Raw genomic sequence first — 21,873 nt, forward strand, 5'->3', positions numbered from 1 at the left:
TACGTACAGATTACATTTGACAATGTTGCTCTTAACATACATATCATTGCCTTCCACTAATAATTGTTTTTTTGTGAAGATGATGACTGCATATTCTCGAACAATACATTATTACGTTAGGAATATGTTCTCTCGTGTCTTCGTAATCCACTACTGGAATATTCCTCCTTGGCTTAATGTTTGAAAAATAACTCACCGAATTTTTTTAAATCAACCTACAATTATACAGAAGTGATGCTTGCACTTATCTAAATCTACGTGTTATGGAACACCGCATTCTAAAAGGATAATACACATTTTTCTAATCAAAATTTCGTTTTAGAGTATTAATTATAATTAAGGATTTTAAATTGATGCTTTAGATGAATATTTTAGTAGTTCTTAAAAGACTTCGCGTGTCAGCAAGATTTTCTTTTTTTTTTTTCCTCCGGCAATGCGTGGCGACTCACTTATGACGTCGGACGATTAGCATTAGCTAAACCGATATAAAAACATTTTCACTCCTGACATAATCTTTCATTTGCAAAATTTTCAATGATCTCATTTTATAAATATTAATATTTAATTTAATTTTAGTTATATTATTAAAATTTAATGTAAAAATGAAAACATTTAGAATAAACACATGCATGTGTCAGAAAGATACTTTCTTAAAAAATTTCGGAAAAAATTTTAACCTGATTTTGTACTATTTTTTACTTTGTTTAATCATAAGATATCTACTAGAATATTACAAACGTGGATGCTCTAATGTAATTCACATGACAAAACGATTAAATCCTCAATTTGTTTTGCTCATATTGTTCTCATGAAAGAATATTGTTCAATTTAATTATCCTTTTTTTTTGTCACGAAAATACTTTATATAAAAAGCAAATTGGGCAAGCCCAAGTCCAAAGAAATAAAAACGTTAGCCCGCTACAGAGCTCGTTACAGAATGATGAAGAGCCTCTTTGGCGATAGAGTCCGAAAGAGAATTCTCCAATCTAGGAATATGAGAGAAAGATAGAGAGGTGAATCCAGATGAGATTGATTGTATATCGCTGATGATTCCAATCAACTCTTTCCTCTGGATCCTGCCGTTGATTGCTCCGATGAGCGTTGTACTGTCTGAGAAGACGTTGAGGTTGATGAAGCCTAGCTCCTTTGCCGCTTCCATGGCTGCTCGCACTGCTAAGGCTTCTGCAACTAGAGGGGATGAGATGAACTCTTGTGTAGAGGAGCCTATTATCGTTCTGGAGACTTGGGGACCTGAAAAGTTCCATGCTAGCCCTGCCTTGTTTCTCGTCTCGTTCCAGGCTGCGTCTGTCTTGCATGAAATCGAGTTATTCCTGAGGGGAGCCGTTGTCGATCTGTTGTTCTTCGTTCGAGCACTTTCAGGTAGGGGGTTGCTTTTGATCAATCTATCTTGGGCTTGATTCCATTCCAAAGCTAAGCGAAGACCTGTTGTGGCCGTTTTCTCAGGTGTGATCTCCTTTGAGTCGAAGAGAAGGGCGTTTCGTGATGTCCAAAGAGACCAGAGAACCCAAGGAAGAATGGAGCCCACGATCCCAGTCGGCGGTAGACAGACGGCATCCTTAAAGCGCAAAAGTGCCTCTTTGAAATCCATACCTGCAGCTATGTGAACTGCATTTCTTAGCGGTATACTTTTCCACACTTCCACTGCAAAAGGGCAGGTAAAGAAGATATGCATTTTAGTCTCTTGCTCAATGCACTTTGTGCAGTTTGTAGCTGATAAGATTCCTCTCTTCTGGAGGTTTTCCCCCAAGGGCAGTGCATTGTTGATGATGGACCAGAGGAAGAGTCTCAGTTTCGGTGAGCATTTGTGTCTCCACACCTCTCTGTTCCAATTAAAGTTGTCATCTGTGTTCGTTGATTGCTCTTTGACCTTTTTGGATGCAGAGAAATAACCCGAGCGTGTTGAGTAAGTTCCTGTTGGTAGGGGTTGCCAAATAAATCTGTCTTCCATTCCGCTTCTACTCGGATGTAGGCTCATGATCTTTGTTGAAAGCTCAGGTAAGAATTTTTCAACCCTTGCTCTGTTCCAATTTAGATCGTCTGTTAGGAGATCCGAGACCATTAGATCCATGCCTTCCTCTTGGATAGGTCCATAGGGTTTAACATTGTCGTCTAGGGAGATCCATGAGTCCTTCCAGACTGCGGTTGTCTGTCCATTACCAATGGCCTTTCCAATGTTGTCTTTTAGGAGGTCTCTCCCAAAAAGGATACTTCTCCATCCATGTGAGCAAGCACTTGGTAGGTTTGTATCTAGAAAGCCTTGTCTTTGACAGTATTTTCCTTTTAGGATTCTAGCTAATAGGCAATCAGGGACCGTGATGATTCTCCATGCCAGCTTAGCCAGTAATGCTTGATTGAACAACTGAATGTCCCTTAGTCCCAATCCTCCCATAGCTTTTGGATTAGTCAATCGATCCCAAGATACCCAACACATCTTTTTTGTACCCTCAGGCCCATCCCACCAGAATCTTGTTAACACCGTTTGTATTCGTTTGCAGAGGCTTATAGGGATTTGGAAACAGCTCATTGTGTACGTTGGTATCGCTTGGAGTACTGCTTTTAGTAGAGTTAACTTCCCTGCTCTACTGAGGAAGCGTGTTGACCAGCTCAGGGATCTTTGTCGTATGCGATCCACAATAGAGGTAAATAGATCTATCTTTCTTCTTCCAAAGTGTTCTGGCAGACCCAGATATTTGCCTAAGCCTCCTACTTTATTGATTCCCAGGATCGCTTTTGCTGTAGTCTTGACTTCCTCTGGGGTTTTTGAAGAAAAGGTAATGGAGGATTTGAACTTATTTATCTTCTGTCCTGAGGCCTTACCATACTCTGAAAGTATTTGTACCAATTTCTCATAACTTGAACGGTTTGCTTGACAGAAGAACATGGTATCATCTGCAAAGAGCAGATGATTTACCCTTGGGCAAGCTCTTGCTACTCTGATTCCTTGGAGTGTTCCATCTCTCTCAGCCTTTCTACATAGTCCTGTCAAGACCTCTCCACACAGAATGAAGATATAGGGCGACAGTGGATCTCCTTGGCGAATTCCTCGGTGAGGTATTACATTGCCATATACTGAATCATTTACTAGATAGGAGTATGATACCGTTGTTATGCACTGCATGATCCAGTTTATCCAACTAGCATCGAACCCTAGCCGTTTTAGGACTGTAGATATAAAGTGCCATTCAGCCCGATCATACGCCTTGGACATATCAGTCTTCACTGCCATTGTGCATTTCTTCTCTGCTTTTGAGTTCTTTAGAAAGTGTAACACTTCATGAGTAATAAGAACATTGTCTGAAATCGCACGTCCTGCGATGAAAGCTGATTGATTCTCAGAAATGATAGCTGCTAGAACTGGTTTGAGCCGTAGAGATAGGAGCTTTGAGATAATCTTGTAGTAGACATTGCATAATGCAATAGGTCTGTACTCCTCTACTCTCTTTGCTGTTGTTATTTTGGGAATCAGTCTGACCACTGTTTTGTTGATTGACTGTGCGAGGGTCCCTGAGGTGAAGAAGCTTCTGATTTCCGCTATAACTGCTGGTCCTACCGTCTCCCAGTTTGCTTGAAAAAAAGCAGGCTGAGAAGCCGTCTGGCCCCGGTGCCTTGTCAGGGTGGATAGCGAACGTAGCTTCTTTGATCTCCTGAGCTGATGGGATAGCTCTCAACTTCTCGTTTTGGTCACGAGATACACATGGCTTCAGTGCTTTTGCTACCGTCTGTGAACTATCAAAATTTGTGGCCGTGAAGAGGGTAGAGTAGTAGTTGCAAATAACCTCAGAGATTTGTTCTTCCTCATAAAAAGGTACTCCTTCCTCATTCTCTAAAACTGACATTCGATTCTTGGCTTTTCTTCCTTTAGTAGTAGCATGAAAAAAACCTGTGTTTGAATCTCCCAACGTTAACCACAGTTGTCTACTTCTTTGTTTCCAGAAGTTCTCTTCAGCTTTATACAGATGGAGTAGTTTTTTATTGATCTCTCGAATAAGCTCCTCATCTGCTGTTGGGGCTGACATAGCCTCCTCCAGGTTCTGTTTCAACTCTTCCAAGGCCTTGCTGCTATTCTCATGGTGCGCTTTACTCCATAAACAAATGGCTTTTCTGCACTTTGCCAGTCTGTGTTCCACCTGAAGGTGTGCGTGCCTGTTCCAAACATCTTTGACCAGTTGTTTGATTTCCAGATTGTCTTTTAACCTTCTATCGAATCTAAACAGTTTGTTTCCTCTTTTCTGTGTAGTATCGAGGAAGGAGAGGAGTGGTCTGTGATCCGAGCCTTCGAATCTGAGATACTGGCTTCTACAGGCTGGATACAGTTCTGTCCACTCACTATTACTGATAGCTCTGTCCAGGCGGCACCGCACCAGATGTGAGTGTCTCTGACCTCTCCAGGAAAGGAAACTGCCTGAGTATTTTAGATCAAATAAGTCGTTGGAAGACAGAAAGGATCTGAATGCGCTGAAAGTCCCTTCTGCCCTGACTGGTCCTCCACACTTCTCGCTATTGTCCACAATTTCGTTGAAATCACCGGTGAGGAACCAGGGTTCACCTGGGGTTGATTGTAAATTTGATATTTCATTCCAAACCTGAAGGCGTTTTGTGTGATCCGGTTCACCGTAGACAAAGGTAGCATGAAAGGTTTTCCCTTTGTAGGAGATAGATGTATCAATGAAGTCCTTTGATGATTTATTAACACTCAGTTCTATGTCCTGTCTCCAGGTTAGGAATAATCCACCTCCACCATTCTGTTGTGGGGGTACCGCAAGGTAGTTGTCAGAGTTGAACCACTGGAGCTCTTTACGAATCATCTCCGTGGGGTTTTTGGTCTCGCAAAGGAATATAATGTCAGGAGCATTCTTCTTCTGAATCTCCTTCAAACGCTGGACTGTTGTGGGATTCCCCAAACCGCAACAGTTCCAGCTCAGTACTACTAAGGACCCGGGCGTGGAGAGGCCCGAAAATCCGGGTTCCTCTTCCTGATTGCTGGTATAAGCTGGACAGGTGGGTTCGTGTGAGAGGAGGCTGCCACATTTGAGATGGTATGTGCTTGAGCTGATCTTTGTTTAGCTCTGACGGGTTCATTCCTCTCTGAGGGACCCGCCTCCATACTCGGTGAGTTCAGGATTTGCGATAGCTTTCGCTTCTTTGAACTGGCTCCTCTGAGAATATTTGGGCTATAGCGCAGGGGCCTTCGTCTCGCAGCTCTGGTGGATCTTCTTCGTATTTTAGTTGAGGTATCACGTGATGGTTCCTCTTCTTCCTTATTTTGACCTAAATTGACAGGTTCTTCTATCAGTTCTTCCTCTACTGCATTAGGACTTACTATGAGTGATCTGATTCTTGCAGGTCTTTCACTTGTGTCCCCCGGATTCTCTTGTTCCACCATCTTCGGCTGTTCACTGCAAAGTCTCTCCTGAACCCCTTCCTCTTCTACTCTGGAAGGGGTGTTGTATAAGGCCATTGGGTCTGGGAATAGGGTTGCTCGCATGTAGTCGTCCTGTTTCGGTGGGGGGGTAACAGGATTACATTCTGACGTCTCTCTTTGCTCCGAGTTGGGTGACCTCCTTTGGGTAGAAACTAGGATTCTTGCAGCCGTTTCTTCCATGAGCCCATTAGCATCTGTGTAGAGTACTCTTTGTCTTCTGGCCGCTGCCTCCACCGGATCATCACAGCTCAGGTATTGTCTAGTAACCTCATGTAGGTCTTCCATTATTGCTTCCTTCGCCCTTCCCTGGTTGTGCTGAGACATCTGCTGTTGGTGAGAGGATGGCAGCATAGCACTAGTGATCTCATATCCTGTTGTCTCTTGCTCAGCTCTCGGAGGCAACTTTGCTATGGCGTTCTCAGAGATTACTAGAGGAACTTGTGTTTGTTTTGGCCTCCATAAGCCTTCACTTCTCTGAGGGAAGAGGTCTCTTCCTCTCTGTCCTTGTCTGCTGGTAACTTCTCTTTGTTTTGAGTAAGCGGGGGACCCATTGTAATGGGTTAACTCCTGAGTTGGTTTAGTTTTCCAGGTTTGCGCGTCTTCCCTCTTTCCACCCTGAGTTGTCTCTGGTGGTGGGTTTCGAGTCTGTTTTGTTCCCACTCGCTCTCCATAGGTATTCCCATGCCTATCCACTCTTCTGTTAAACTCTTCTTGATTTTGTTTTGTTGTTTCTCTCCTTTCCTCCTTCTGATAGGGGTTTGAACTGTGTCTCAGAGAGTCTGAGGCCCGGTAGATATTACGTTCAGCGACGGGATTAGAGACCTTTGCAGTTTGTCTCTCTTCAAAAACAGAGATTGGAATCGTATCTCCTCTTTTTGTTTCTGGGAAGCTAGGGCGTGGGATTTCCTCCAGTCTTTTCTTGGGGCAGTTTGAGCGTGAGTGGAGCAGGGAATAGCAGTAGGAGCAGTGCATCTCCAATCTTTCATACTCCAAAGTAATCTTACTCTCCTCTCCTGAGTCAAATTCAATTATAGATTCTTTAGTGAGGGGTTTGAGGCCATCTACCAAGACTCTAACTCTCGCTGTTGTACGTGATAGCTCGTGAGTTTCGTAGGTGCCTAGCTCTTGGCCCACTCTAGCTACTATCTCGTCATGCCAGTAATGCAGAGGTAGACCCTTAATCTTTATCCAAAAAGGTATCATCGAGGGGAAGGATGAGGATATGACTGGTTCCCATCGTTGGATTATGACCATCAAATAAGCAAAATGGTAGGGTCTGTTGTCAAGTACCCTTCTTATGTCTTCTTCTCTTTCAAAACGGAATTGGAAACAGTTGTTCCCAAGATCTGACCCCACTGCTCTTCCTTGTAGGTGCCACTTCCTTGGGAGAGCCGGTATGAGAGCCCAGATTCGCTGCTCCTGTGGGTTTGTCAACCTCCCAATCAGTGTAAGAGCATTGTCTCTTATGAGGGCTGTGTTGTCCAAGCTAGGAGCCTTGATTCTTTTGATAGTTTCTTCTTCATTGTCTCTCATGTGTCTCTTCCCTTTCTCCTCTTCTGTGTATCTGGGGGCCATAGTGAACACAGTAAGGAGAAGAGATTATCTCCGCTTCAATTTAATTATCCAAACTCGCCAAAAACGAGGTATTTTTTTTTTCCTGTTTCATCTAAATAATTTCGAGTTGATGTGCATTTTAATCATATACTAGTATTATTACTATGAATGCAAGATTTAAAAATACGAACGGAATTCTTCATTCGTCAATGATTTATATTTTAAAAATATCAGAGATGTCTATCGAGTGTATTCACACTGAGGAATAAACCAAATGCATTATTGCACTAATAGGCAATAAATATTAGATGGTCCTATCTTCTATCTATTCGTTTTGCTTTGTCAGCTATAGATGCGTTTATTAGGCACGTTAATTAAAATAGGATATATAGTTAGCTGTATCATAACTAACGTTTAAAATAGTTTAATAAGGCGAGAAATAGATAAGCAACGCCTATGTGTAATTGTCGTGTTAAAATATAAATGGTGCGATAAAGATACTGTTGCTTCCAGTTTGTTTGCGTCATTGTTCTGAACCAACGATGATACCTATAAAAAGGAAGCTCAAATCTTCAGTTTCAATCTCAGACCAAAATACAAAGCCTGTTTTCTCTGTTCTGTCTCTTTCTAAAACCGTAGGTAGCTTTAGAGATCGACGATGTCGTCGAAGAAAACACTAGTTCGAAATCTCTTCAACATTTCCAAAACATATTCCCGGATCTCGGGTCTTACCCGAATGCGTCCTCCGACCAAACCGGGCATTACTCCTGACGCCGGAGATTCTGGAATCCGCCGGAGATTTCTCCACAAGAGGGCCTTTTCCTCGCCGGATTTTGTTCCAAGAGGGGGCAATCTGATGGAGAAACTCAGGGAGCTGACTTTATCGAACAATCGGCTTCGCCTTGATGAGATGTTACCGCCGCCGACGCCGGAGAAGACGTCTCCGGAAAATTTCCCGGCGGTTACGGTGGATGACGTGAAGAAGCTTATGAGAGCAGCGGAAATGGAGATGGTGAAATCGAAACTGAGAGAGATTGGGAAAAACTGGGTTCCGTTGTCGGAGTTTGTCCGAGTATGCGGAGAAAACAGTTCGGATCCTGAACAAGGTAACCGGGTCGCCAATATGCTCGACCAAGCTGGAAACGTCATCGTTTTGGGAAATTTCGTCTGCCTTAAACCCGAAGAAGTAAGTTTCTAAGCATGCATGCATGCACATTTAAATTGCTGATTAAAAATTAAAAATCTAATATATATATTTTTTTTCTTAATTTTGTATAGCTAACAAGCGCCGTGGCTGGCCTAATTCCGACAAACGAACCCACTCGCGACGCTGCGACAATACAAGAGTTCGAGCAACTTGAGATTATAAAATCAGATATCGACAAAAGAGCCGATGATATGGTACGGCGAGAGTTAATGGCCGGACTAGGCTTTGCTGTGGCCCAAACGATTGGATTTTTTAGGTTGACGTTTTGGGAACTGTCTTGGGACGTGATGGAGCCCATATGCTACTACGTAAGTTCCACGTATTTCATGGCTGGTTACGCCTTCTTCATCCGAACCGCAAAGGAACCTACCTTCCAAGGGTTTTACAAAAGCCGGTTCCAGACCAAGCAGAAACGGTTGATTAAAATGCTTGATTTCGATATCGACCGCTTTACCAAGCTACAGAAGATGCATCGTCCAGACTTTACTAAATCTGGTCGTTGTTGATCGTAATATTTTTGTTGGTTGATTATCTTCTAATTCGGATACCAATTACAAGTATAAACGTCTAAAAGTTTTTATAGAGATTAAATAAACTTAGAAGGATCTTTTCTTTTTCACAAAACACACTTTGGTTTGCACCTAGCTATATAAAGAGAGAGAGAGAGAGAGAGAGAAATAGAGAGTTGTACTCGCTTGGAGAGAGAGTTTTAATCTCTAGCGGAGAGTCGCTTGGCATGCCAAGGAGCTCCTAAAAATTTGCACGTAAAGAGATTTGGAGACTGATCATAACTGAATATAGTATTAGTGGGTCTAGTCCACATCCAAATGCTAATTCAGAATGAAGGATTATCGCATCATTTATATATTGCTCTAAGTATCATCATTCCACACGAGTTGTGGAATGTGAGATATTCTAATTAATAAAATTGCAACTTGATTGTCAATTTTTATAATAAAATAATATAGAATTTTTTTTATTTCATTTATTTAATATTTTTTTTACCATTTATAATGAATGAAACGGAATGTTTATTCCATCAATGAAAAATTAAAAAAATTCACGAAAATCATTATATTATAATTTAGATCATAAATAAATAGAAAGAAATGTATTCAATTTTTTGTATGTCATTTCTTTTCATTCTACTAATTTCATTTTATATTCACCAGTTACAACTTTTAAGATGTAAGTATGAAACGGTCTACTGGAAATCTCTCAAACCAAATATTTCAGAAATACCATAACAATATGAATTTTATACATGTTTTTTTGTTTTGTTTTTTGCTAAAATAATTTTATACATGTTATTATCTAGTGAACCAACTCACAGACTCTCATATCATATTATTAATAGGTTTGACTCACACACCAAAAGTTAAATCAAGAATGAGTGATTGTCACACATCACTTATAAATTGCCCAACAAGAACCATTATACCACTCAATGTAGGACTTTCTAATAACAACCTTAAGAAATCCAAGACGAACTTGTGGTCAAATGCTGCTGGCGTGCGCATGGCTAAAGTTTTCGCCATCAAAGCATAACTTGCAACTAATCGCACTAAGAAGACATTTGTGTATAACACGCAAGACCGTTGGAAGTGTCCAACTTAATTCTCCGAAAAACAAAGAAGAAATTTTTGAAAACATGAAGAAAGAGCAAATACTACAAAAGAAGAAAGCAGTCTATACAAAAATTTAAGGGATGTTGTTTGTCTACTCACAATCTTCTCTTTTTCCTCATGTTTATTCAAATCTTGTTTCTCAACACTAGAAGAGGAGAAACTCTTTCCTTTTTTTTTGAACAAAATGATTCACTCTTTCTCAACTTTCAAGAAGTTGGCCTTCGAAATTCACGGATTTTCATATGCAAATCGTAGCATTCGTAAGTATCCAAAAGTCTGTGACCGAAGATTTCATGCATTATAGACCTATCATCACAAACTTTTTTTTTATTTTTTTATAAGTACTTATTTATTCACGATTTTTCTTTTCAGAGTACCTTTACAACACAAAATAAAGGAAAAAAGAAGAAGATGAAAGAAAGATACAAGAAATTGAAAGAGCAAAACAACCCAAGTGAAGCAGGCTAGATGAAGATGAACCTGGCTAATGAAGCTGAAATTTGGAGGAGCGTTTGTTTTGGGTTGATGATTTCACTAATCTTGGAAGTTGGATTTGGAGGAGTTTAATGGATCATAGGGACACAGCAAGACAATTTATAACCTGCACCGTTATGTCTGGCCGGAATGCACTCTTCTGGTTGGATGATTAGACTGGGATGGGTTCTCTTTTGCATCTAACGGGACCCTCAGGAATCTCCTTTTCTGCCTATGTCTTTGAGGCGTTAAATGAAGGACGGTGGATTGCTTCTCGCAGCAGACATCCGACTCTAGCTCTGCTACGGTCGTGCATGCCTTCTCCGCTCCCTTCTCTGGATTCTTCAGAGCCTGACTTCTATTTTTGGAAGAACTCCCCTCATGATTCACCAGATAGGTTTTCTGCCTCCAAGGTTTGGTATTTCCTAAATCCTATTGAAAGCCCGGTGACTTGGTTTTCTCTGGTCTGGTTCAAACAAAAAATCCCTAAGCATGCATTCATTGCTTGGCTTGCGTTCAGAGATCGTCTAAGCTCATGGGGTATTCAGGTTTCACCAGGTTGTATGTTGTGTGGTGATGAAAATGAACCCACCGCTTTCCTTTGAAGATGTGGAGGCTTGGCTGAGGTCCTCGGCACTTTGCAGAGAACTAAAGCCTCTTGTTCTCCTAATATTTCAAGCAGTGATCTATTTTCTATGGAAGGAGCGAAATTCCTGATTTCATAATTCATTAAGCAAGCCTTCTCAAGTTGTTATAAAGGAAATCCAGCTTCAAATAAGAGCAAGACTTCTGGGTCTGGAACGGGAGAGACTGTCCACTTCTCATTCAGTTACCACAGCAGCTTCAAGACACACAAGAACAAGAACATATCATCACAAACTTCGTTCCCTTGGGCTGCAAACAACAAGCCCAAAAACCACAGAGACTATTCTTTCCTCTTGTAACCAAACTCAATTAGTACCTCTAGTCTATTTGCCTCTCTTCGCTTCTATCCACAGACTCCTTAGTCTCTCTCTGTCAGGGATCAGATTCAGGGTCCTTCATGGCTAGGAACAATCGAATGGCTAATAGGTTAATTTAACGAAATAATTGAAGATTACCGAGATGCGAATAGTTATTGTAATTTGTACTCTATTAATAATTAATTGTGCCTCGGCCACATCTCTGTGTCCACCGACTATTTTTACGTTATAGTATTCCAGTGACGTATATCCCTCTAACTGATTCAAACCACATTTACAGCTACACGTGTAAAATATTTCGAAATAAACAAGTGAATAAAAAAGGAATTAAAACAATTATCCTGCGCGCTGTACCAACTACAAAGTCGTATTAATCAGTGACTAATTAAATCTCCAAAAGGACAGTTTATATTCTTTTTCTTTTTCAGCAGGCCACGATATATATAAAAAGGTACAAAACTTCTTCAAGGATAGTCGACAAAGAAGAATACATTACCTAACAAAAATGATGATGAAAGATGTTCAAAACATGAGATCCGAGAAGATTAGTGCCAAGGACGAACCTTTTCAGTCACCAGGAGATTACGTTAGATTCATAAGCCCAGAGGTTTACAAATCCAACAGACAGAAATATCTCAGAAGCTACACGTTCAAAAGCTACGAGGAGGAAGCAGACTTGTCTCCCAAGAAACAGAGGAAGTGGTTCAAGAACAAGAAGATGATCAAGTTTAAGAAGACAAGTGACTCATTTGGCAACTCGCTCAAGTCTTGTCTCTTTTTTTTTTTTTGCTAAATTGTAAATATCATATAAATGAAAAGAGATTTGCAGAGCAAAATCTTAGTTCGATACATCTTGGCAAAAAGAAAGGAAAAAACAAGATGGATCAACAGCATCCAACACTTTGGACAAAAACATCACCTATCGAATCCAAAGAACCATAAGTGAGCTAAATACTTTTTTCGATCTCCTGGAAGAGATGATGTTCTTCATCACCTTGTCAATATCCCTGAAAACGCTTGCTGCAGGCATAGAGGCGTTGTTATGGATCAGGTTGTTCCTCTGCTTCCAAAGATGGAACACAACCGCTTGCGAAGCCAGCTTCCTTAGCAGAAGGTTTGTCCTAGATTGGGCGGCTCGAATCCAAGATAAAAGCTCATCCCAGTCTGCAATTCTCCGCTGAGAACTACTGCATCTACTGAAGACTAAAGACCATACTTGAGAGCTATATTGGCATGAGAGGAGCAGATGGTCCCTGGTTTCAGGCATTGCGTTACAGAAGGGGCAGATAATGGGGATAGAGAGACCCCATGACGCCAGTCTAGCTCTTGTTGGTAATCTGTCGTAGTTAGCTACCCACATCGTGAAAGCGAGCTTCGGGACAGCTCCTTTGAACCACACAATGTCGTGCCAGGGTTGAATCGGCTGTCTCGGTCGTAGCACCTCCCAGGTGGCCTGTGAGGTAAAAACATTCATCGGAGAGTCAGCAGCTTTCCACTCAAAACAATCATCAATATCAGTAGGTAATGGAAGAGATAAGGTAGTTAAATAAGAGTGAAGTTCCACTTCCTGATCAGATCTTGGGTGAGGTAGTGACCAGTTTGCGCCATTTGTAGCATCAGCGACCGTGGCTTCCTTTCTCAGTCGAAGCGCTCTAGGACCCCCAGGGCCAAGGTGGTTAATTAACTGGCCAAAAGGAGTCCATACATCTAACCAGAACCTCGTGCTTACCCCATTACCCACCACCGAGTTGCAAAACTGAAGCGCCAGGGGTCTAAGCTTCAGTAATCGTTTCCAAGCCCAAGAGTCCGATGATGATGGCTCAATAGTCCAAAACGAATTACCAGTGAGGTGAAAACTCTTGTGCCAGTCCACCCAAAGAGAGGGGGCGTTAGAGAGCAATAACCAGACAAACCTCAGACCTAGGACTTGATTCCAGACATTGATGCTTCTTAAACCCAACCCTCCTTCTTTCTTTGGTAGACACACTGTGGTCCAAGCTATCTTTGCAATGCCCTTCTTATCGATGTTGCCAGACCATAGGAATCGAGAACATAGAGATTCTATAGCCGCGATGCATCCCTTTGGTAGCATAAAAGCAGAGACCCAGAAGTTGATGAGCCCAAAAATCACAGTTCTTAGGAGTTGAAGCCTACCCGCGAACGATAGGAGCTTAACTGACCATGCATTGAAGCTTTTAGTGATCTTGTTCATGAGAGGAGCATATTCCGCTATTTTTAACTTGCGGCTCATAAGGGGAAGTCCAAGGTATCTTATGGGGAGGTTACCAGTGGGGAAACCATAGCTAGCGATAGCTTGGGTTTCACCATGGTCAAGTCCCGCAGTGAATAGCTCAGTCTTCGATGCATTCATGTGCAGGCCAGACCATGAGGCAAAATCATCGAGACATTCCGAGATACCATGCAAGCTGTTGCTACTGCCATCAAAGAAGACCATGACATCATCCGCGAACATCAAGTGGGATATCTTTAAGCTCTCTGTTCTTGGATGGTAGCCTATGCTTCCCGCTTCGTACCTCGACAGGAGCAGTCGCGAGAAGCACTCCATAGCTAACACAAAGAGATAGGGGGATAGAGGGTCCCCCTGTCTAATACCTCTAGAGCTCTTGAAAAAACCACCGGTAGAGCCATTAACCGAGACAGAGAACGAAGCAGTCGTGAGGCATTGCGAGATCAGATTGATGTAGCTCTGCGGTATTTCCAGAGCTCTAAGCGAGGCCAAGATGAAGTCCCATCTGACCGAGTCAAACGCTTTCCTGAGATCTACCTTCAGCATTCCTCTTGCGGTTATGTTCCTGGTGTTGTAGCCATTTACCAGATCAGTAGCCAGAAGGACATTTTCCGCTAGGAGCCGGCCAGGAAGGAAAGCAGACTGCGCCTTAGAGATCATGAGAGGAAGAATTTCCTTTAATCTTGACGCCAGCAGCTTAGCAATCACCTTGTATATTGTATTGAGGCAAGAGATAGGACGAAATTCCGACGGATGTGAAGCGTTAGGAATTTTGGGAATCAGTACGAGGTTAGCCGCATTCCATTGCTTGAGAATAGAACCAGAACGAAAGAACTCCTTGACAGCCTCAGTCACTTCCGGACCAACCACAGACCATGAGGCGGTGAAGAATTCCGAAGAATAGCCGTCAGGCCCCCCTGTTTTATTTTTGGGGAGAGAGAAAAAAGCGTCTTTAATATCCATCGACGAGAACTCTTTCCTGAAATTTGCCGCATGTTCCGCTGAGCACTTAAAGTCGAATAAGAGGTCAAGATCACTCTGCTCAAACATAGTAGGCGAAGCAGGACCACCCAAGAGGTCAGAGAAGTAGTTGATACATTGTTCCTGGATCGCAGGGAGAGAGTCAATTCTCACTCCATTGTCACCGACAAGGAAGTGTATATGGTTGATTGCTTGCCTTGACGCTGCATATCTATGGAACAGGCGCGAGCTACCATCACCATAAGTTAACCAGTTGATCCTCGATCTCTGAAAAAAGAAAGAGGTCTCAGCAGTTGACAGCTCCTCCCAAACCCTCATCTCTTTAAGCTCAACCTCCGCGTTATGCGTTGTGGGACAAGCCAGCATGATGTTCTGCGCGTTCACCAACTTTTCAAGGGCCTGAGCCGTTCTTTTTTCGATTCCTGAGTAGTTCTGCTTGCTGTAGTCCTTAATGCATTTCTTTAACAGCTTCAGTTTACGGGAGACCCTAAACATTGCAGAACCTGTGACATTAAAAGAGAACCAGCAACTGCATATCATTTCAATAAAACCATGGCTTTGAATAATGAAATTATAAAACCTGAAGGGCTTTTTAGCCTTGGCGATGGAGGGGTCAAGCAGGATGGAGACAACCGCGTGATCCGAGAACTCCGGGCTCCCAAAATAGGCGACCGAGGAGGGAAACTCAAAGTACCAATCTTCGTTAACCAAGGCTCGGTCAAGCTTCTTAGCTATCGGATTCAGCTTCTGCTTATTCCACCAGGTGAAAGTGTTACCCCTGAAGTTCAAATCGTCCACACCAGCGGACAGCAGACTCTGATTTAAATCCCTCATTTTCTTGTCCAAGTTCAGAGATGCCGGCTTGGAATGCTCGGTGGGGTCCCTAATCTGGTTAAAGTCACCTAGGATAATCCAGGGTTTGGAATGCAGAGCGAGCACCAGAGCCTCTAACTCCGACCACAGATGTAATCGTTCCTCTGAGTCGTTAGAGGCGTAGATAATGGAGATGATGATCTTAGTCTGAACCGAAGGCCACATAACCTCAGCAGTGATCATCTGAAGGGACTTGGAGATTATAGTGACCAAAACAGATGGGTGCCACACCAACCAAATTTTCCCTAAAGGAGAGTAATCATAGTTACTCTCATGGGACCATCCAGGAAAAAGTTCCGAAGTGAATTTATTTATCTTAGAATTCTTCACATGAGTCTCTAGGAGAGCACCAAAAAGGGGAGATTGCTTCCTACACCATTTACGTAATCCGCTGCGGTGACTTAGTTTATTTAAACCGCGTATGTTCCAGCAAAAAATGTCCGACGACATAAAATTTAATTGATTTTGGGGCCCCTGCCCCGCTTTCCTTTTTGGCCTGAGAATCTTTTCCTGTTGCGTACCACTTCAAAGTCGAGCTCATGCTTGCTAAACTCACCCTCCTCGAGGTCAGAGTCAGACGACTCAACATCTGATGAGTCGGGTTGCAGGTCAGGCTGAGAAGAACGCGAGTTAGCGGATACACTTCTTGGGAGATTCGAACGAAGGTGATCAGATGAGCCACTAGGCTCTCCTCTTGCCATATCTTTCTCTGTGCCCAATTTTGATTGAAGAGACACGTCCACCAGACTAGTCTTAACTTGCGGAGTAACTGCAGGAGAGGCTGGCGGAGACTGTTCAATTTGCGGCAAGGTAAGCGCCTTTTGAGGATCCATCACTACCCATTTCTGCTTGTTTCTTGATCTGCTTCTCCTGGTCTTCCTCCCTCTAACTTCGGATTTTGGAGCTTGAGGACATTTCGATGAAATATGATCAGACGAGCTACACACAGAGCAAGGCTTGGGGGCAGTCGGGCATCTTCTAGTAGAATGACCGATCTCTTTGCAGAATCCGCACACCGGAGGCATCCAAGGACTTGAAACAAGCACTCTACTAATGACCCCGGAGTCGAACTGTACATTTACCGCCTCAGGAAGCGGCTTCCTTGGATCAATGATGGTAAAAACTTTAGCCACTTCTAAATTAGTTTTATTTGCAGTCGAAGGGTGCAGGAACTTGGGGTGACCCACCAGACCCGCTATACGCTCTAGACCGTCTTCGTTGAAGAACTGGAAGGGGACCTTCCGCAGTTCAAGCCAGATAGGGGCAGAGGTGAGCTCAGGCTTTGTGGGAATAATACCAGGTTCCCATTTGTCCACAAACATGGTCTGCCCTTCAATCTGCCACAGCTTCTGCTTAATCACTCTACTTCTCGTCGCAGCATTTGGGATTCGAAACAAAAAGGAAAAGCCTTCCATTTTTGAGACGGCAATGTCCCTGTAGTGCTTACTCCATATCCCATTCACAATGTTATGTAAAGTTCCCTGAGAAGGAGGGTCGGAGTAGAATTGACCAAGCACAAATGGTTCCCAGGACTTGCGATTCTTCTCAATCACAGAGTTGGGAATCTTGATACATGCTTCCCCCGAAGGGAGGGTGAAAGCTTCGCCTTTTTTAGACAGTTGCTTAACTCCTTTTGCTCGATCGCACCAAGAATCGGTGGACGCCATCTGAGCTTTAACCTCCTTCTCTTCGAGAACCGGAGGAGAAGGGTCCTTTGGAACAGCAGACTGCGAGCCCAAGGGCGCGTCCTTGGCATCAGCTTTAGCTAATTCCACATTTGATAACGAAAAGACTTCCTCCGTCACTGCTTCGACTGGTGGTGAGATCGAGGAGCTACCAGGCAACACTGCGGGGCTCAACTCGATTTGGGGGTTTAGGGGTGCGATCTTGTCTGAAGATGGATCCGTCGAGCAATCAACGATCACTGTCTTCGCAAAATCAGAATCAACATGAAGGGGGATCAGATCTGCGGAGTCGCGAGTTGGTTGAGCATCCACTACAGCTGGGGAGCCAAGGTGGGCATCAAAAACTTCCTCTACGACTGGAGAGATGAGGTTTCCTTCATCGCAAATGGGGGGCGGAGAGATAGACGGCGGAGGCTTGGTCGGTGGAGAAGAGCCCAACGATTTCGAGAGCTTCGCCGACGGGGACTTTTTGGGTTTCTTCTTCCTCATCGCCTTCGGAGGAGATGGCGAAGAGAATAGGTCACGAATCCGACGTCGAATCTGACGCCGGTTGGCGGCAGAGAGGTAAGTCACGGTGGCTAACTTTTCGCCCAAAAATCGCTTTTTGGAGAGAGAATATAGCCGTTTATGTTGCTCAAGTCTTGTCTCATCCTCTTGTTCTCTTGCTTCCATGTCTGATTCTTCTAATATGTATAAGATTACCCACTCCTCTTTTTATCTTTCTTTTGTCTATCGTAATTTCAATCCATCTTCACTTTGCTTTTGGAATAAATTCGAACTCCTTGTGTAAACTTTAACTAAATTTTATTCGACTATCACACTGTTGTCTCGTTTTCATTGACATTGAATATCGATTTTTCTCTATTTTTTTAATTGCATAGACTTTTGAAAATGACAGACGTTCCTGTTCCTGTTAAATATAATTGATAGCGTGTAATGAGAGATTATGAAATGTTTTAGTCAAATATCATGCAAGCCGCCGGCACAGTCGAATTGGCTGAAGGAGTCTTTGATAGAATTCTTTAATCTTGAACAGTGTGTTTTGATCTTAGGGTTGACGCATGTGTAATGTATATACATCAATATACATTATCATTGAATACGACAACAAGAAGAATATTCCAACGATAAAATGCCAAATTTTATTTCAAATAAAAATTAACAAAAAGAGATACAAAGAGAAATTTGCTGGTTAGTTGATCCGTTTCCGTCGCGATTAGTGACCACATAAAGCGTAATCAAAGTGGGGCTTATCGGAATGATGATTTGTTAGGATTTCATTTTTTCTTTAAATCACACCTTATTGGATCTAGTATTTATAAAAATTACCTCAAATCCTTGCTTATTGAACTTATCATTTTAAAAACTTCCATCAAATCCTCCCTTATTGGAAAATTAGGATTTCATCTAACAAAATATACCCAGGATTATTTGGAATTATTTGAAAATGATTTCTAGTTACAATCTAATGAAAATAAATTCCATCTCATGAATTAGTATTTGAAAAAATTATAGTATTTTTTCTCAATGAACTTTCAAATGGTTTAAAGAAGTCTTACTCTTCTCTCAGCCTTTATGTTTCTTCCTATGAAAAAAAAAAACTCATTTGAGAACTAGACCTAAAGAATGAATACGAAAATCCACAAAGCTAGATAACGAAATGGAACAGAAACGATAGTCTTACCGTAAGTTTCTAGGTTCTTCAAGTTTCACTTTCAGACAAAGCTATAAGGCTTTAGAAGCCACTTGATGATCAACAAGGGACATAACCAGAGACGAACAACTATGTTCGTAGTATGACGCATCAACCGGATCCGGGAAAAGCCATTTTGTTAATTCTTTTTTTTTAATTAACGAGTTTTAACGATGTCGTTATGTATAAAGATAATCCCACCATTTGAACAGAATCCTGCCAAAATCCACCATCAAAATAACTACCAAAATCTTCAAACCCCTATCAAATCTTCAAATTCTATCTAAATTCCACTAATTTAAAAACTCCCAAAAATTTTCCAAACCCTCGATTCAATAAGTTAGTGAAAGTGATTCTTAATATATATATATATATTTTTTTTTTGAAACTAAAGTGATTCTTAATATTAGGTCACTGGGTCATATGGCTTTAGTTATTTGTTTGTTTTTTCTGGAAATAAAGCTACATGAACATGAAGAGACACGTCACATTCAACGCTATCTTGCTCCACCTTCGTTATATAATGATTTTTTTGGTAACCATACATAAGATTCAGGCTTCGAATGGTGACCATCGTCCCGTCCCGCCCTGCAATTAACAGTAACAAAATCTCTACATACACTATATATCTATACATTTTTATAACTGTTAAAACCGCACCGCAGTTTGAGCAGTTGAACTGCTTGTCCCGCACCGCTCAAACTGCAGTCACCATTCGAAGCTTCAATCATTTAAAAGAAGAAGAAAAATGACATTATATGATTTTTGTATGTCTCGGCGTGCAAAAAATATAACAATATATTTTTAATGCATAGTTGATTCATGCACTAATATATGATGATGGTCAAAGAGGTTTGGAACTTTTGTTGTCTCCGTTTCTGTAGAGAATAGCTATTTTATAGTGATTCGTCCACTGATTTAGGGAGTATGTGAAGTTTTACTAAATTAATTGACTAAAAAAATTGAACAATGTCCATGTACCATGAAAGAGAGTTTAGTGTAAATTAATACAAATTTAGAAGGCTCCAAACCTCTTTGAACATCATCATATGTTAGTGCAGAATGCAACTATGCATTAAAACACTATTGTCTCAAAATCGATGTGTTAACCCCTACGAAAACATTGAGTTTTACATTAAACGCTCTATAAACTGAAGCTTATACTTTTTATTGTGGCGTTAAATTTTCTAATGACATTTTAAATTTGTATTAATGTATGTTAAACTCTCTTTCATGGTACATAAGCATCGTTCAAATTTTTTAATCAATTAATTTAGTACAATTTCATATACTTCCTAAATCAGTGAACTCTACCACTACAAAATCGCTATTCTCTAGAGAAACGAAGACAACAAAGGTTCCAAACTTCTTTTACCATCATCATATATTAGTGCAGCAGACAACTATGCATTAAAACAATATTGTTATATTTTTTGAATTTTTCTCAAATCTATGTGTTTACCCTTAAGAAAATATTGAGTTTTATATTAAACGCTCTATAAACTGAAGCTTATACTTTTTATTGTTGTGTTAAATTTTCTAATGACATTTTAAATATGTATTAATGAATGTTAAACTCTCTACCATGATATATGGGATCATTCTAATTTTTTATCAATTAATTTAGTAAAACTTCATAATACTCTCTAAATCAGTAAAATAATCATTATAAAATCGTTATTATCTTGGAAAACAAAGACAAAAAAGTTTCAAATCTCTTTAAACATCATCATATATTAGAAAAAAATGTTGTCATATTTTTTGAATTTTTGTCCATATCTATGTATCGCTATGAATATATTGAGTTTTACGTTAAACGCTCTATATAATGAAGCTTATACTTTTTAGTGTTGTTTTAAAATTTCTAACCGCATTCTACATTTGTATTAATGTATTTGAAACTCTCTTTCATGGTACATGGACATCTTTCTAACTTTGTATCAATTAATCAAGTAAAACTTCATATAATCCCTAAATTAGTGGACTAACCATTAAAAAATCGCTATTTTTAAAAGAAACATACACAACAAAGATTTCAAGTCTCTTTGACCATCATAATATGTTAGTTTAGGATGCAACTATGCATTAAAACGATATAGTTATATTTTTGATTTATTTCAAAATTTATGTATAAATCCATAGGAAATATTTAGTTTTACGTTAAACGCTCTATACACTGAAATCTAAACTTTTTAGTATTGTTTTAAAATTTATAACTATATTCTACATTTGTATTAATGCATGTTTAGCTCTCTTTCATAGTATATGAGAATTGTTATAATTTTTTAATCAAACAATTTAGTAAAACTTCGAAATACTCCCTAAATTGGTGGAATAACCACTGCAAAGTCACTATTTTCTTCAAAAACGGAGACAACAAATGCTTCAACCCTCTTTGTACATCATCATATGTTAGTGCAGAATGCAACTATGCATTAAAACACTATTGTCATATTTTTTTGAAATTTTCTCAAAATCTATGTGTTAACCCCTACAAAAACATTGAGTTTTACGTTAAACACTCTATAAACTGAAGCTTATACTTTTTATTGTGGTGTTAAATTTTCTAATGACATTTTAAATTTGTATTAATGTATGTTAAACTCTCCGTCATGGTACATGAGTATCGTTCAAAAATTTTAATCAATTAATTTAGTACAACTTCATATACTCCCTATATCAGTGAACTAACCACTACAAAATCGCTATTCTCTAGAGAAACGGAGACAACAAAGATTCCAAACCTCCTTTATCATCATCATATATTAGTGAAGCAGACAACTATGCATTAAAACAATATTGTTATATTTTTAAAATTTTTCTCAAAATCTATGTATTTACCCTTACGAAAATATTGAGTTTTATGTTAAACGCTCTATAAACTGAAGCTTATACTTTTTATTGTTGTGTTAAATTTTCTAATGACAGTTTAAATTTGTATTAATGAATGTTAAACTCTCTTCCATTATATATGAGATCATTCTAATTTTTTATCAATTAATTTAGTAAAACTTCATAATACTCTCTAAATCAGTAAAAATAACCATTATAAAATCTCTATTATCTTAGGAAACAAAGATAAAAAAGGTTCCAAACCTCTTTAAACATCATCATATGTTAGCATA

At 40.4% G+C, this 21,873-nt stretch overlaps 2 protein-coding genes and 1 long non-coding RNA gene across 3 annotated transcripts; 1 reads left to right on the top strand and 2 right to left on the bottom strand.

Annotated features, from left to right (window-relative positions):
- The first annotated feature begins 7,561 nt into the window (after positions 1–7,561).
- Positions 7,562–8,809, top strand: LOC125589186 (calcium uniporter protein 3, mitochondrial). Its single transcript, XM_048761597.1, has 2 exons — positions 7,562–8,183; positions 8,276–8,809. Exons 1-2 carry the CDS (start codon positions 7,656–7,658, stop codon positions 8,708–8,710), a joined length of 963 nt encoding a protein of 320 aa, XP_048617554.1. The 5' UTR covers positions 7,562–7,655; the 3' UTR covers positions 8,711–8,809.
- Positions 8,810–10,141: 1,332 nt separating this feature from the next.
- LOC125589271 lies at positions 10,142–12,033 on the bottom strand. Its single transcript, XR_007325460.1, has 2 exons — positions 11,765–12,033; positions 10,142–11,352 (listed from the first exon to the last, which is right to left on the bottom strand). It is a non-coding gene; the product is annotated as an uncharacterized LOC125589271 (long non-coding RNA).
- A 73-nt stretch (positions 12,034–12,106) lies between these two features.
- On the bottom strand, positions 12,107–17,727 carry LOC125585187. Its single transcript, XM_048753785.1, has 4 exons — positions 15,927–17,727; positions 15,078–15,615; positions 12,263–15,026; positions 12,107–12,187 (listed from the first exon to the last, which is right to left on the bottom strand). Exons 1-4 carry the CDS (start codon positions 17,725–17,727, stop codon positions 12,107–12,109), a joined length of 5,184 nt encoding a protein of 1,727 aa, XP_048609742.1.
- Between the last annotated feature and the right edge of the window lie 4,146 nt (positions 17,728–21,873).

This window comes from Brassica napus, chromosome A2, assembly GCF_020379485.1.
Source record: "Brassica napus cultivar Da-Ae chromosome A2, Da-Ae, whole genome shotgun sequence".
Lineage (NCBI taxonomy): Eukaryota > Viridiplantae > Streptophyta > Magnoliopsida > Brassicales > Brassicaceae > Brassica > Brassica napus.

Excerpts from the sequence above, each read along its gene's own strand:
- LOC125585187 (XM_048753785.1), bottom strand. The coding sequence starts at position 17,727 with ATGGAAGCAAGAGAACAAGAGGATGAGACAAGACTTGAGCAACATAAA. Across the intron at positions 15,616-15,926 it reads TGACTCTGACCTCGAGGAGG|GGAAAATTTGGTTGGTGTGG; the intron begins GTGAGTTTAGCA and ends ACTCTCCTTTAG. Across the intron at positions 12,188-12,262 it reads TTTTCAGGGATATTGACAAG|GTGATGTTTTTGTCCAAAGT; the intron begins GTGATGAAGAAC and ends TGGATTCGATAG.
- LOC125589186 (XM_048761597.1), top strand. The coding sequence starts at position 7,656 with ATGTCGTCGAAGAAAACACTAGTTCGAAATCTCTTCAACATTTCCAAA. Across the intron at positions 8,184-8,275 it reads TCTGCCTTAAACCCGAAGAA|CTAACAAGCGCCGTGGCTGG; the intron begins GTAAGTTTCTAA and ends AATTTTGTATAG.